Source organism: Antechinus flavipes, chromosome 6 (assembly GCF_016432865.1).
Source record: "Antechinus flavipes isolate AdamAnt ecotype Samford, QLD, Australia chromosome 6, AdamAnt_v2, whole genome shotgun sequence".
In the NCBI taxonomy this organism is placed as follows: Eukaryota; Metazoa; Chordata; class Mammalia; order Dasyuromorphia; family Dasyuridae; genus Antechinus; species Antechinus flavipes.
Window position 1 is genome coordinate 134267183 of NC_067403.1, and position 14402 is coordinate 134281584.

A 14402-nucleotide genomic window follows, 5' to 3' on the forward strand; every position below is an offset into this window, starting at 1 on the left:
GGAAATACTAAATTTCAGTTAGAAGTTAATGAAAATAAAGGTGTAATTTTTTTCTCATATTAAAAAGGTTTTTTTTTAATTTTTGGAATAAAACAAGCATTTTCATAATTGCAATTAAAAAGTACAACTTACTATTCCTTTCGAACATACAACAAAATTATTGGGTAATTATTGTGTAAATTCTTTTTCTTTTTTTTCCCCTTCCGCCCCCTTCTCCCCCACACTTTAAAGATGGCTAAAGATAGGCATATTCTCTGACCCCTTGACATCTTACCAAAGACAGTTGAAAATCCCTGGTTTAGTCATTTACTTTATTATTCCCCCCAAAATTCTAACACGCAAAAGTGGACTTTCTCCCCTTTATCATTTGGAATACTGAAATGTAATAACTGGTTCTTTAAATAACGTTTTTCTTGGGATAGCTAAGTGGTGCATTGGATAAAGCACTGCCTTTGAAATCAGGAACACCTAAGTAAAAATCTGGCCTGAGACACTGTGACCCTGGGCAAGTCACGTAACTCTGTCTCCAAAAGGGGGGAAAATGAAGCCTTTTCTTAAGGGATTGAGCCACTTTTTTTCTCTTCAGAATCTATAAAGAAATGACTATATTGTAAATTTTATAGTCCATATGAAAAAATCATATTACACGTCCAAATGGCATCTAGGTAGAACTTAATGCTTATCAGAGTAGATTTTTTATTTTACTTTAAAATACATTAGATTGATTTTTTAAATAAGGATTTGTGGGTTAGAAATGTCATGAAAATTGCAGGTTCTGTGGGACATTTATTGTTGTGTGTTGTTGTTTTTTTAACTAACAAGTTGTAGCAATGTGATAGTTCGGAACCTATAGCCACAGATTCTGTTGTTTGAATTTTATATTTATTTATCAGTTCTACTTACTAATTTCATGTTCTTGTGATCTGTGTTGCACCCACCAACTATGCTTCCAACCTAACCACATAGGGAGCATCTGGCTTAGACGGAAAGCCAGGATCCCGGGTGAGTCTCTCGTCTTTCTCTGCATGCCTTCCTCATGAGTTTGTGGTGTTCTGTGACACATCTCTTTATTTGAGTAAAATGATGAATAATGTTCTTAGTGCTGAAATGATTGGGAGAGTGAAATTGCAGCTTTCTGTGAATGAACCCCAGAACTACCAAAAAACTTATTTCTAGGGTTGAAATCTGGTTTACTTTACAGATGTCCATCTTTATAGCTCATTTCTCTACAAAAACTCAGTTCTCTTATATCAGTCTCACATTCTATGTAATTCCATGGGATCATTTCTCCAATAGCGCTAAAGAAGATTTGATTCCAACCTTTGTTGTTACTTACTATTCATTCTCTGTTTATGTACATTTCAAAAAATATATAACTTCCTTCTGAGCAATAGATAATCCTATGTAAGCATATCTGCTCTTTTAAATGAGACATGTCTCTTTATTACAGCTTTGCCTTCTATCTTGGCATCCCTTCCATAGCTTCAATTTCAGCATTTGAAGTATTTTGAGAGTGGCTTTTGAAGCTAAAGAAAGTACCAATTGAGATTGAGTATTCAGAAGCATATCAGATTAGATTTCTAGAGACTGTTTTTTAAATCCAGATTGCCTTTTCATCAGTTTTACAAGCATCTAATATTTAAAAATAAACCTTTCAACTCACTTGTCCAAACAGCTTTTCTTAAGAGTCTCCTATATGCCAGGCACTGTGCCAAGTGGTAGAGATATAAATACAGAAATTAAATAGTCCCTGACCTTATGGAACTTATATACTGTTGGTAATCTAAAAAATCTTCTGGGGTAGGGGGGGCAACTAGGTTGACACAGTGGATAGAGCACCAGTTCTGAAGTCAGGAGGACCTGAGTTCAAGTCTGGTCTCAAACAGATAACATTCCTAGCTGTGTGACCCTGTGTAAGTCACTTAACGCCAACTGCCTCAGGAAAGGAAAAAAAGGAAAGGAAGGAAGGAAGGAAGGAAGGAAGGAAGGAAGGAAGGAAGGAAGGAAAGAAGGAAGGAAGGAAGGAAGGAGAGAGAGAGAGAGAACGAGAACAAGAATAGAAAAGTCTTCCTGGAACTAGCATTTCTAGAAGTGGAAAAGAAAAAAACATATAAAAGGCTAGCATCTGCTATTATTTAAAAATAAAACAAAATGGCCAATCTTTAGGCTGTCATTCTTTTCATTGAGGTTTCTGTGTTTCTTTCTATATGCTATATTTATGCACATAACTCCCACTTCTTTTAGTGATTATTTTACCATTAAAATGGGAGGAGAGAGAGGAATCCTACTAGCATAAATTGTTCAGGTTGCCTGCTGCTGCTAAAGGAATAATTTTAGGGATTATGACCACATAATTCCTTCCCTTCACCCAAACTTCTTTCTCCTCCTCTTTAGCCTTCTCACCTACTCAACTCCTTCAAAAGATCCTCTGAAGGTTGTATCTGAGCAGGAAAACTTTGGTGACCATTACACTTCATTTGACTTTCAGCAAATAAAATTGTTCAGCTCTCTTCCAACTGTTCTGGCCAAGCCTTCAGAGGAACTCCTGCTGCTACTGACAACCAAAGCAGCCCACTAGAGGAAAATAATGTGTGGGGGATAAGAGAAATTCTATATTTCTGCCTTAAAAATAGAGTATGGTAGAGGAGTAAAATGTGAAGAGAGAAGATATGTGAATAAATATGATCAAATGAAATTTTTATGCTTACTGGAATATGCCATTCATCCCTAAAATCTCTGAAAAATCGTTAACCTGAAGAAATGAACTATAAGAAAAAGATGAGTAGCATTAAAATATCTCTATGGTTTCCTAAGGCAACAGTTAATCGCTAAACTTCTACTGCTTTTTAGCAACATTTGAGTCATATTTCTGGTACATTTTCTTTTCTTATTCCTTTTTTGTAGGGTACAGATGGCCCTATTGGACCCCATGGACCTGCAGGTCCTAAAGGAGAAAGAGTAAGTTCCTCTTATTTCTGCAATTGTTCAAATGAATCTGTGGAATGAAGAAAGTTCTACAAAAACGGGCTTCCATCTTTTTCTCTCTAGGAGAATGGATACAGCTATTCAATGTCAGTAAAGTATAGATAAAGTCAAAAAAATAATAATAAAATAAGGGACAACTAGATGGTACAATGGATAGAGCACTGACCCTGGAATCAGGAAGACTTGAGTTCAAATCCAGCCTCAGACACTTAACATTTCCTTACTGTGTGATCCTCTGCAAGTTGCTTAATCTCAATTGCCTCACTAATACTAACAATAAAGATAGAGAGGGTCTTAAGTTCTCTTCTATGAAAAAAAAGGACTTTGCTACCATAAAGAAGATGTTTTTACATGGCATTGCAGAAAGAAGTAGAGCTAAAATCTCTAGAATTTAGAAGGTAGCCGTTCATACAAAACTACCATTCAGAAGAAAAAAAAATAGCTTTCTATCCCCACCTTAGTAAAGAAGATCAAAGGACACAAATCATCATGATCACCCCCATTACCAAATTAAATGAACCTTTTTTTCCATTTTATCTCTCAAAAAGACCTCTTCCTTCTTTAGCCATAAGAAAATAATTTTGGAGTCTTAAGAGGGAAAAACTTTTTCTTAACCTCTAGTTTGAAGATTCTCTTTGCATGTTGCTTGTGAACCACAGGATCAATAATAAAATTTGCTACAACAGCATCAATTAATCACGATCAGAAGCAATTAGATGACACAATGGACAAAGTTCTAGACCTAGAATGAGAAAGACTCAAGTTCCTATTTAAACTCAGATAACTTACAAACCTCTTATTTGTCTCAATTTCCTCATTTGTAAAAAGAACATAATATCAATATCTACTTTGTAGGGTATTGTGAGGATCAAATGAGATAATATTTGTAAAGCACTTAGCACAGTGCCCGGTATGTAGTAGGTGCTTAATTATTTGTTCCCTCTTTCCTTTCTCCAGAGAGGAAAATTCTGAGATCTTCAGGTCTTTACAAAAATGTCTCTTTTTCCTCAGAGATGCAGTTATCTCTTAGCTACAATTTCATCTATGAATTCTACAGGTAAAGGGGGCAATGTTTATCTAAATTTAAAATAAACACTTTAACATTTAAATAGACCTTCAAGGTTTCCCACCAGTGTGGTGTCAAGAAAGACAGTGGCTATTTCTAGAAACAAATCAGTAAATCTCCCCAGTTCTTTTGGCAGCATGCCTTGAGACTAGAGAAGAGGAGCAGGATTTGACCATTTGGCAAATCAGCTGTTACTTCCGATGCCTCCTGATGGGTCACAAGAGTATCAGATCTCTTTGTTGGAGCAGGAAGAATCAAAAGATCAGCTGTGGGAGCCAAGACCTCCATTGACTGCATAGTTGAAGACAAATGAAGCATCATCAGTATAAGAGCTACACTGGATTATTAATTCAGAATATTTGAGTATTGACAGAGAACCTAGTATCAGACCTCTGGAAATACCTCTTATCAGGACACTGGGGACACTGTGGCCATTTATCTGGTATGGTGCTGCTTCAGCTTAACTACCATTTTAAAATAGAGAGAGAGAGAGTTATAGAGAGTGGCATTAGAGTACATTAAAAAGCCCCAGAGAAATTAAGCCAGCCAAAATGAAATCAGTCTTTTAGGCAGGCAAATTTTCATGAACATTAGTTCTCTGTCTTATTCCCTGACACCAGATGCTTGGTTCCTAGGACAATGAAAATACTGATTAGTTCTGATGAAACTATTTAAGATGATAGTTTAAAAAAGAAAAACTTCTTCATCAGGAAGACCTGAGTTCACATTAGACGATAACTTAGACAATAACTGTGTGTCCCTGGTCAAATCTTAGTTTTCTCAATTGTAAAATGGAGATAATAATGGCACCTACTTCAAAGGGTTATTATGAGAAAAAAATGAAATAATACCTGTAAAGTACTTAGCACAATACCTGACACACAGTAGGTACTTAAGGAGATGCTTGTTCTCTCTGTCCCTTCCCCATAAAATGAAGGACTTAACGAAGATGACCATGATATTCCTTCTAGGTCCAGATCTATGACTATATTTTCAAACCTCACCCCAGTTTCTCTTTCTGTCTCTCTTTCTCTCTCTCTCTCTCTTTCTCTCTCTCTCTCTCTCTCTCTCTCTCTCTCTCTCTCTCTCTCTCTCTCACACACACACACACACACACACACACACACACACACACACACACAACTTGCTCTCTCTCTCAAATTATCGTATTTAGGTCTGAAAGTCAAATATCCTGCTTCAATAGTTAACTCACTCTGAGAAACAAATTAAAAAAAAAAAAAAGATGTTCCAATAAAATGTCTAAAAGAACTTCCATGTGGGAACTCCCTCTTAGAGGCTAAGTCCTAGGAAGTTAACTGAGGTTAATGTCTTTTCCTGGATTGCACATCTAAGAAGTGACAGTCTAGATTTGAACCAAGGATTTCCTGACTATGAATAAAGAACAACATTCTAACAACTAAGCCCAAATTTTAAATATACCAGAAGTAATACACACAAATTAATGTCTTTTTTCAATGGAGCCATGTAAACCATTGCTACAATTCTAGATCTACAATTTTTAGAACTGGTTTCTGAATTATTTGACTAAATATTTGAGAAATACAATCAATCAGCAACTTTTTATATAGTGCCTACTATGTATAAGACACTGAGCTAAAAACTTTACAATTATTATGTCATTTGAGTCTTATAATAAGCCAAGAGGTAGATGCTATTCTTATTCCCAATTTACAGAGGAGGAAACAAGGAAAAGCAAAGTTTAGATTTGCCCAAGTCACACAGCTAGTAAGTGGCTGAGGCCTGTTTTGAAGTCAGGTCTTCCTAACTCTTGGCTCAGTATTCTACCCACTATTAGTCAGACACTGTGGAAAGTACTGGGGTTACAAAAACAAAACAGTAAAACTATATACACCTTCTAAGATTTTATATTCTAATATTCAGAAAATTAAGGGCTAGAGAGCTTAAATGATTTGCCCAAGGTCAGATAGTAGTCAGTGACATATCTCATTTTGGTCACAAATATTCAATAAAACTCAGTTTGACCTATCATTTTATTCACTAAATTTTGGGACTGCTTCTCAAAACTCAAATCTACCCAATAACAATGAAAATTGCCCTTTTTGATCATATTCAAAGAAAAGCACCCCAAGATATAAAGACAGTTCCAGAGGAGCAGGTCCATAAATGTGTAAAGCAATGATGGCATCTTTGGATCAATGGTAGAGCTTCTCGAGGGAAGACATTAAGGTCATACTCATGTAGATATATGAACTCTGGCACGCTTAATTTCAAGTCTTTAATCTTAGATCAATTGCTGTACTTTAGCCACAAAGAACTTTAAATAGCTATAAGGGTTGGAACAGAGATCAAGGTAGAGAAGATGGAAACTATTTAGTAAAATGGCTGCCTACCAGGACCTATCATGGAGCCCAGGATGAGGGGGACAGACCAATCTCTTTATTCTGTGTTTCATTCCAGAGACCTAATTTGTTAACCCTTAAAAGTCTTTTATGAACATCTTTCCATTCAATGACTTGCCAGAACTGAGGCTTTATCTTCTCTCTGGCCATCTGCTTAGATGTCAGCTTCACAGCCAAAGTCTTCATACCACAACCTAATCAACTGACAAGATTTAATGTATCAAAACAAAAAGGGAAAAAGTAATATTTGAAATTGGAACAGAAGTGAGTGCAAGGGATAATGCTGTAAAAAATTACCCTGGCATGGGTTCTGTCAATAAAAAGTTATTTAAAAAAAAGTAATATTTGAAATAGAACTACTCCAGTCATTATCATAGCCATGTCATTATTGTGAGACTTCATTCTGCTCGACTAATCTTTACATTCTTTTGTAGATATCAGATTTCTTATAGATTACCAGAAGTTAATTGCCTAGTTTAAAAAAGTAGAATGGAGAGAGAAGAATCGATTTATCAAAGATTTTGATCTATGAGTATACCTAAACTATGGTCAGGTGCTATATAGATGGAGATCTGACTTCTGAGTCCAGAAGACTAGGGTTTAAGAACTGCATTCCCATGGCAACTCTGTCATCCTGTCAATTCCACAGTAAGATCTGATCTGTGCTAGATTTTCCTCACTAAAAATTCCCCAGATCAATGAAATAACAAAATTTCTCTCCTTCACCGTCCCAAAAAGAAATTCATACTATAAAACCAGTTCAAGTCTTGTTTTAGGTTCTAGGTGACTCAATGTTGGGTCTGAGTGCTGGACCTGAAGACAGGAAGATATGAGATCAAATTTAGTCTGAGATAGTTATTAGCTGTATGATATTGGGCAAGTCACTCAGCTTGCCTCAGTTTCCTCATCTACTAAAAGGATTTAGTAGGAGTTAATAGTAACTCTCCAGAAGTCAATGGAGATCAAATGAGGTAACATTTATTAAATATATTGTAGCCCTCAAATGGCTCTATAAATAGTAATTATTAGTAGTAATTATGATGAGGAATTATTAGTAATCTTTTAATCATCAATTAAAAGTAATTATCAGTAATTAGTAGTATTAGCTATTAATAGCTGTGTGACATAACCACTAAGTACTTTCAGGATTCAGTACCTAAGGTTTTAAGTTACAAACAAATTCCTACCCTATACTTATTAAGGTATTCTCTGCATTAATGGAAACCTAGATCTTCCCAAAACAAGACAAAATTCATACCTTGGACAACTTCTAATAAGAAAGATTAATAATTTTTAAATGCTCTTTGAAGGAGCAACAACAAATTTACACCATTTCCATTGAGTCTAGTAGAAGATATCAAAACATTTCATCCTTAAAATCCTTGGGAAAAAAACCCATACTGTAAATAAATAATTCAATTATAATACTTTAGACAAATAACCTCTCTGACAGAGTTGATGGGAGTTGGCTGCCATAAGTCCTTCATCTGTGATTTTAATAAAGTCAAATATGTATGTTACAACTATGCATTACTCATAACAAATTGTTTGAAATGATTGAGACTATTTCTCTGGAATTTTGATAGAATGCTATGGGTGAACTTTAAAGAAAAAATTTATAGATAGGCTAATACAAAAATAAAGTGTGTGTATATATGTATTTTTTTAGGGTGAAAAGGGAGCTGTTGGAGAGCCTGGACCCAGAGGAACTTATGGTTTGCCTGTGAGTTGACTGTAACTTTCATTAGTCCATATATTAATGAAATGTCACCTATTTTCTCAATCATTTCATAATAAAATAAACTTACATCCATAATTATGTTTGCTTCAGCAATAATACCATTATCTTTTCTTGAACAGAGAGAGAAAGAGAAAACAGAAAGAGAGAAACACAGAGAGAGAGAGAGAGAAAGAGAGAGAGAGAGAGAGAGAGAGAGAGAGAGAGAGAGAGAGAGAGAGAGAGAACTAGAAACTACTTTTAAATTATTACTGGAACAAACCAGGATAATGTGCAATCTTGGCTTCAAGTTGTTTCTAATTTTTCATTTGTAACATTTAATTTGACTAGGTGCCCATCATTAAAAGTTTAGTGCGTCAAAAATTGATACAGAAATTCTACCAAGAAATCAGAATTTAATAGCCTTACTACTCAGTTTATTTTTTCCTCTTAGCTATATGAAACTAACATTGAACAGCATTAAACGTTATTTAATATGTTATATAGAAAGTATTATTACTCTTAAAATTAGCTTTTCCAAAATTATTGATGCTAATGCTCATTTCTCTAGTTCTGTCTACACATCAGCGCCCACAATTCCCACAGCTCCAAGAGATTTGAATATATAGTCCTTGAGAATTTGTCTGGCACACTGATCTAAGTCTTCAAGGTCTCACTAGAAATGTGAAGAAAAATTTGCCTTAGAAGAAGAAATGATCTGTTGGCAAAGCTAAATCTGATATATCACTATCTTTTCATTTCTCTTCTGAAAATTCTCAGGCATATAGAAATGAAATTATAAAGGAAACAATGAAATTTATACAACTATAATTGATACAAGGAACATTTTGCTAAAATTATAATATAATAATATAAATATACAAAATATTGTTAAAATGTGATCAAGTTTTTTCTGATTGTTTTACTTTACATATGTCTTCTTTTTTAAAATTAAAAACAAATAAGACTCAAACAATGAGCTTAACACATTCTAATTTTGAAACTGGTAGAATCAAAGCCGATTTCTTGCTGAAATTGAATGGATTGCTGAACTTGACAGAGAGAGTATATTGTTTCAGTAGTATGTATTATACTATAAGAAAGGAAATCTTCACTGGATAAGCAGGTTGTGAATTTTTTATCTTTGGCCAGCATTTATTTACAAACTCTGCTTAAAAGTAGCATTTTTAAAACTTTCTCCTTTCAAATTGATTTAGAGAGAGAGAGACCAGAAGTATCATAAATAAAAATTGACAATAACATTAACAATGAAACATGCTTCCCTTCCTTCACTGTGAAGGAGCTAGAATCTTATCAATTTAGAGGTAGCTAAAATATACAGTGGAGAGAGTGCAGGACTTGGAATTAATCTGAATCAATTCAAATTTTATCCCCAAAGTTATTAACTATATGACTGTGTAATATTTTCATATAATATTTGTAGGAATTATGAATCATCATCTTTCACTTGACTAGTAGAAGCAATGTATGTGACTCAACTAAAAGTTCACTTTTCTACTTCCAAAGTAATCATTTTTATATTTGTATGCTCATATTCTAACATAGTCATTCTTAGTAGTGAGAGTCCTGAGTAGTGAAGCAATAGCCTAAGCTTAGGAGCAATAATGTAGCTCATGTGGTTCTTTGGCAGGGGAAGGATGGAGAACCTGGTCTTGATGTAAGTAAAACTTACAATAAGCATTCCTATAGTAACAGATACTAGTGTGTTTATGGCTATAACAGCATGGATATTGCTTATTTATTTACCATTCACTGTGCATATTAGGGAGTATGAGGTGTATCACAAATGTTTGTATGTAATGAACATAGGGTAGTAAACAGTAACATTTTAAAATTACTTTCCCAGATAGAAAAGGTATCATGGAAAAATTGCTAGATTTGGAGTTAAAAGTCTTGAATTTAGCTGGTAGCTCTGCCACTTACAGTGCCAGTGGAATCTGGCCTAATCACTTAATCTCTGTGAGCCTCAGTTTCCTCATCTGGAAGTGAGAGGATTAAGATTAGATAACCTCTGAGGTTCCTCCAATTCTTCATCTGTGAGCCAGTGATTTATAACTAGTACTCAGCGCACAGTAGCTGCCTAATGAGAGTTGACAAAGTTAAATAGAATTGGAATGAAAGAAAATTTACTTGTGATTTTATTGGTGGAGTCACATCTAATTTATATAATAATTCAAAAAAATACAAAAGTGCTCACATGTGGTGATATAATTTCTGTCACTATTATTAGTATCATTATTAACTGTATTTAACATGATTAACAATAATAGTTAACAGATATGTTGTTTTAAGGTTTACAAAGCTTTATATACGTTATTTCAAACATTCTTCAGTTTCTTCTTAATTGAAGCTTGATCTAAACTGTATATATCCTTAGTTTATATTTCCTAAAATATATTAGCCATGAATCTCTCCAGAGTCCAGCATTCAGCAACCAATTAGTACCTATTATATGCCAGCCACTGTGGGAGGAATTGGGAATACAAAGACAAAAATGAAACAGTCTCTATTTTATTTAAAAAATGAAAAGTCTTCAAGGAGCTTATGTTCTATTGAATACATTAAATTGAATACAGTAATTGAGACATATTATGAGAGACAAGCCAAGAAGTTGATGGAATTAATTGAAAAGCATCAATACAGTGGGTAAAGGGAATTTTGAGAAGTTAAGGAAATTGATCAGACTTCCATAAATGTTTTGTCATATGGCTATTTTGTAAACCTTAAAACACTATAGTAGTGTCAGCTATTATTATGTAATAATTTATAATGTAATTAATAAGTTGGTCTTGAAGTTATTTGGGATATTCTTAACTCTTTCTGTCTGTAGGAAAACAATAAATCTGATTATTTCCCCAACATTATTGACACATTAGACCAATAGATATTTTTGCTTTTGTTTGTTGTTGGTTTTTTCCTTATAGGGTTTTCCTGGTCCTCGAGGAGAAAAGGGTGATTTAGGAGAGAAAGGAGAAAAGGTAACCTTGATGCTGCTTATTTCATATTGTTCATTCTATTCCATCCATTTCTTCAGCCTCATATCTATTTTATATGCTTAATCTTTCCCTTATCCTGTGTGCCAAAAATAAGCAGACACTAAAATCTATAGTCAAGGTTCCCAGAGAATCTAAAGAAACCTGTGTTGCCAACTGCAGTTAATGCTGTCTCAAATGAAGGATAGATTTTAATCCCTGTTGTCCTCATAAGACTATATTTTCCCCAGACTTCTCTTGTGAGATTTAGTGGATAGGCACAGCAAATGAAGGCTAATGACATTGACTGGGTCACTGAATGGAGTTAAATTGTACCTTTCAGTAATGTGTTTCTGCCATGGGTTTCATCTTCATGACATAAACCCTTATGCCTGGGGAAAAAATTGGCCTACTATAGTTCTACTTTTCATAAATGGAAAGTAAGGAGCAGGCTGGGTGATTATTTTACTTTAAATTATAAAGTTAATGTGTTTTGGATTCAACTCTTCCATTTTCTGAAGTTTAAATGAAAAATATGAGTTTTTAAATGAGAAATCCTAATTGTTTTATAATTGATATGATCAGGTTTTACATTACTGGTATCAGAATCAGGCTTTAAAAATTCAAATAGTAGGGAAAAGCTTTCATGACTTTAGCTGTAACAAAAAGCAACATATGTAGTATCAGACTTTAGTAAATTATATAAAATCTTTCATATTTATATTGCAGAGAGGATATAGGACAGTTTATATCTTGCCTTGCTCTGACATCAATAGTATTTTTGGCACTCTTAATTATTTAAAAAAGGGGAGTGTTTATGAATTGAGGAACAATTCATAACTATTTTTTCTTTTTCTAGTGGAACTGTTTCAGTTGCAGTATTGAATCACTATAATTTAAACTGTGGGTATATGTGTGTAGCAGTCCACTACTAGTACTGTATTTTATTCAACAGGTCAAATTTACTGGGTCACTGAGCTCACTGGTCCTGGTGAATGTGTGTGTGTGTGTGTGTGTGTGTGTGTGTGTGTGTGTGTGTGTGAATGTCACTGCATTTCAGACAGTAACAAATTAAACAAAAAAGTAAATATCATTAAAAGAAAACCTGGATTTTTTCCCTTCTTCCATCTATCCTATCATTTTGTTAGGCACATCCTAAAACCAAAAAGTTAACCTGGCTGTAAATATAGATGTCTAATTTAATTTTCAACTGTTCATAGAGAAAGTCATCATAGTGAAAGATTAGCTAACTTAAAATATAATGTACAACACTCTAACAAAATATAAATTAAAATAGCATTTATATGACTCTTTAAGGATTACAAAAAATTTACATATTTCTCATTGGAATCTCATAACAATTTTGGGAGGTGGGTGCAAATTAAAATATTTCTATTATTTAAAAAATAAAATTAAGAGTCTTTTTTAAAAAAAACTGTAAATATTATTCAAAAGGCAATGAGATATGGTAAAGAGAAGGCTAACCATGTAGTCAAAAAGACCCAGATTCAAGACTGGGTTCTAATATATACTTATTTGACTAATGACAAGTCACTGAACCCTTTAATGTCCCAGGCCTTCATATTATACATTGCTATTAAACAGCTCTGAGTTCTTATTCTCAGATTACTCTATGGGGTGATTGCAACAAAATCTGAATTAATCTCAGAGAGAATGGAATATTTTAATTTGTGTTATAAAATTGTATTATAAAAATCTAATCTCCTAAATCATGTACTTAATTGCTTTATAGCTTTTTTTTTCACTTGAATAGTACTACTGCCTGTCTACATTATTGAAGGTACTTTCCACATCAAAAAGTTCTCTAAACTAATGAAATTACAGTCTTTATGTATAGATTTATAGAAGAGAGGGAGAGAGAGAAACAGGCCTCAAGTAGGAGGACTCTAGTTCAAATCTGGCTTCAGACACTTATTGTGTGATCCTGGGAAAGTGATTTTACCCAGTTTGTCTCAATTTCCTCATATATAAACTCATCTGGAGAAGGAAATGTTAAACTACTCTAATATCTTTGCCAAGAAAACCCCCAATGAGGTTACAGAGAATTGTACAATTGAACAGCACAGTGTTGGATATTTTAGAATTTCTAGGCCTGGAGTAACAATTTTACCCTTGAGAGAACTGTAGGGTGAACCTTAATGTCTTGTGCATCAACTCTTAGCATGGCACATGGAAACTATCAATGACAGGCACCTATTCTGCTTGCAGAAACAATACCAATATCTATTTTCAGCTCCACAAAAAGACATTACAGATTCTTGGTAATTGTGATAATTACAATAATTCCTTAGCCTTTGTAAAATAGTGTCTCTTTCTCCTGGAACCTGAAGCATGCCTCTCATTTAATTCACAAACCCTTTCCGTACCAGCATTCATCGAGCTCCCTAAAGTTGGATAGTGTGTGTCTAATCTACTTGAATTATCAAAATAACATAAAGTAAAATCTGCAAGATTTATCCCCATGATTTCTGATCATGATTACATATAGCACAGGAAGAATGACCTTTGTAATCCAAAATTAGTTCTCTCTCCAGGATAGGGTATAGCGATTAGTCCAGCAATTTCATTGCTGTAACTATTTCTCTGCTTTTAGAAGCTGCCACCTTTTCTGCAACCGTAGATTTAGAATAGGGCAGCTGGGTAGCACAGTGGATAGAGCCTCGGATTTTGAATCAGAAAGAATCATTTTCATGGGTTCCATTTTGGCCTTAGATACTTCTTAGTTGTGTGATCCTAGACAAATCCCTTAACCCTGTTTGCTTCAATTCCTCATCTGTAAAGTGAGCTAGAGAAGGAAATAGCAAACCACTGCAGAATCTATGCCAAGAAAACTCCAAAGGGGGTTTCAAAAAGTCAGATACGACTGAACAAATAGTTTTAGAGACTTGCTTAAAGTGCTGAAAAATCAGAGTCACAGTGCGTGTTAGCAGTAGAATTTGAATCCAGGTCTTCTTAGCTATTCCATTTGAGGTACTTTAAAAAAAATCTGCTAAAGTATATGCATTCACTTTCCAATACTGAAATGTTTTGAAATATTACTCTAACTATACTTACTTGGTTTATCTACTTTCCTAATGACCTAGCCTTTGGCTCCAGTCTTTGTTCGTAGCCAAGTAAGACTTTCTCATCTCTCCCCAGCATTAAAATTAAGAGACCCATGGCTTTGATTTAAAGCTTTTTTATAAAGGCTTTTTGGCACCCAGGATCCAGAGGATGAATTTTTCACTCATCCTCTGGCA

At 34.2% G+C, this 14402-nt stretch overlaps 1 protein-coding gene across 1 annotated transcript in view; it reads left to right on the forward strand.

Moving 5' to 3' along the window:
• The window catches only part of COL25A1 (collagen type XXV alpha 1 chain), a 547679-nt gene that overhangs the window by 519115 nt on the left and 14162 nt on the right, over positions 1-14402 (forward strand). Inside the window, exons 31-35 of the mRNA XM_051965978.1 lie at positions 967-1002; positions 2905-2958; positions 8102-8155; positions 9801-9827; positions 11095-11148. Coding sequence (XP_051821938.1) covers positions 967-1002; positions 2905-2958; positions 8102-8155; positions 9801-9827; positions 11095-11148 — 225 coding nt within the window. The remainder of the gene's footprint in view (positions 1-966; positions 1003-2904; positions 2959-8101; positions 8156-9800; positions 9828-11094; positions 11149-14402) is intronic.